Source organism: Pinus tabuliformis, chromosome 5_1 (genome assembly GCF_031772625.1).
Source record: "Pinus tabuliformis cultivar Carrire ecotype Pingquan chromosome 5_1, CPIR1, whole genome shotgun sequence".
NCBI lineage: Eukaryota > Viridiplantae > Streptophyta > Pinopsida > Pinales > Pinaceae > Pinus > Pinus tabuliformis.
Window position 1 is genome coordinate 992,175,854 of NC_142305.1, and position 879 is coordinate 992,176,732.

The 879-nt window shown below is 47.0% G+C and overlaps 1 protein-coding gene across 1 annotated transcript; it reads left to right on the top strand.

The window, feature by feature from the left end:
• Positions 1-237: 237 nt before the first annotated feature.
• Positions 238-642, top strand: LOC149168046 (E3 ubiquitin-protein ligase PUB22-like). Its single transcript, XM_089430675.1, has one exon. It carries the CDS (start codon positions 238-240, stop codon positions 640-642), a length of 405 nt encoding a protein of 134 aa, XP_089286801.1.
• The last annotated feature ends 237 nt before the right edge of the window (positions 643-879 follow it).

An 879-nucleotide genomic window follows, 5' to 3' on the forward strand; every position in this document is an offset into this window, starting at 1 on the left:
GAGAGAATAGCAAAGAGATGGTGGCCGCTAAGAATGGCGCAAATACCAGAGGGAAGGAGATCGATTACCAATTGTTATCAAAAGGGAGGTCGATACCAAACATTATTTTACTGTGTGAGCACTGTAAAAACCGTTATGAACTGTCAGGTAGGCGTAGAAACAAATATGACAGGCTCATGTGCCTTTGGTAGCCAGGAATCCAGGATGGATGGGTATGTTTGGCGGCAAGAATAGGAAATGCTCAAGCAGAAATGGCAGATATACGGAGGAGTTTGTCCCAAGGTATACGATCCCGTGGAGATAGCCTCCACTGTCTTTCTCTACGATCGGAACACGTTGGAGACGTGGGTTGAGAAGAATCCAGGGAAAGCAACCATCCCTCAGACCCGGGAACCTTTCAGTGCCACTGATATAACTCCGAACGCAGATCTCAGGGCAGAAATGAGACAATACTTCCAATGTGTGATGGGCAACGAATACACAGGATGGGAAGTCGTTCCCGACTATCCACAAGAACTGTCGTCGGATGAAATCCGAAATCTGCTAAGCGACATTCTTCAACTCTTCCCCAGTCCGGACGCTGGTCTTGTAAAAGAAGTTAGGAGGCTGGAGGATAAACTGCTGCTTGTTGATATTGAATGACGAGTACGGTTCGCCTTCGGAAACCTTTGTCCGTCCACCTACGCCTTACGTTTCATATACAGAGAGAGTTTTACGTTACGCTCGTGACCGTCAGAATATCCCCACAGCGTCCAACGGAATGCAGTAATTCATTGTAATGAGTACGCAATACAAATTTGAGCTCTAAATGGGCCAGCCATTCGGCCTGTCAGCCAGCGCATGCAACTTTAACACCTGAAGAAATTGCGAAAGCCTTTA

Bases quoted from the DNA above. Each gene is read 5' to 3' on its own strand.
- LOC149168046 (XM_089430675.1), top strand. From the start codon at position 238: ATGCTCAAGCAGAAATGGCAGATATACGGAGGAGTTTGTCCCAAGGTA.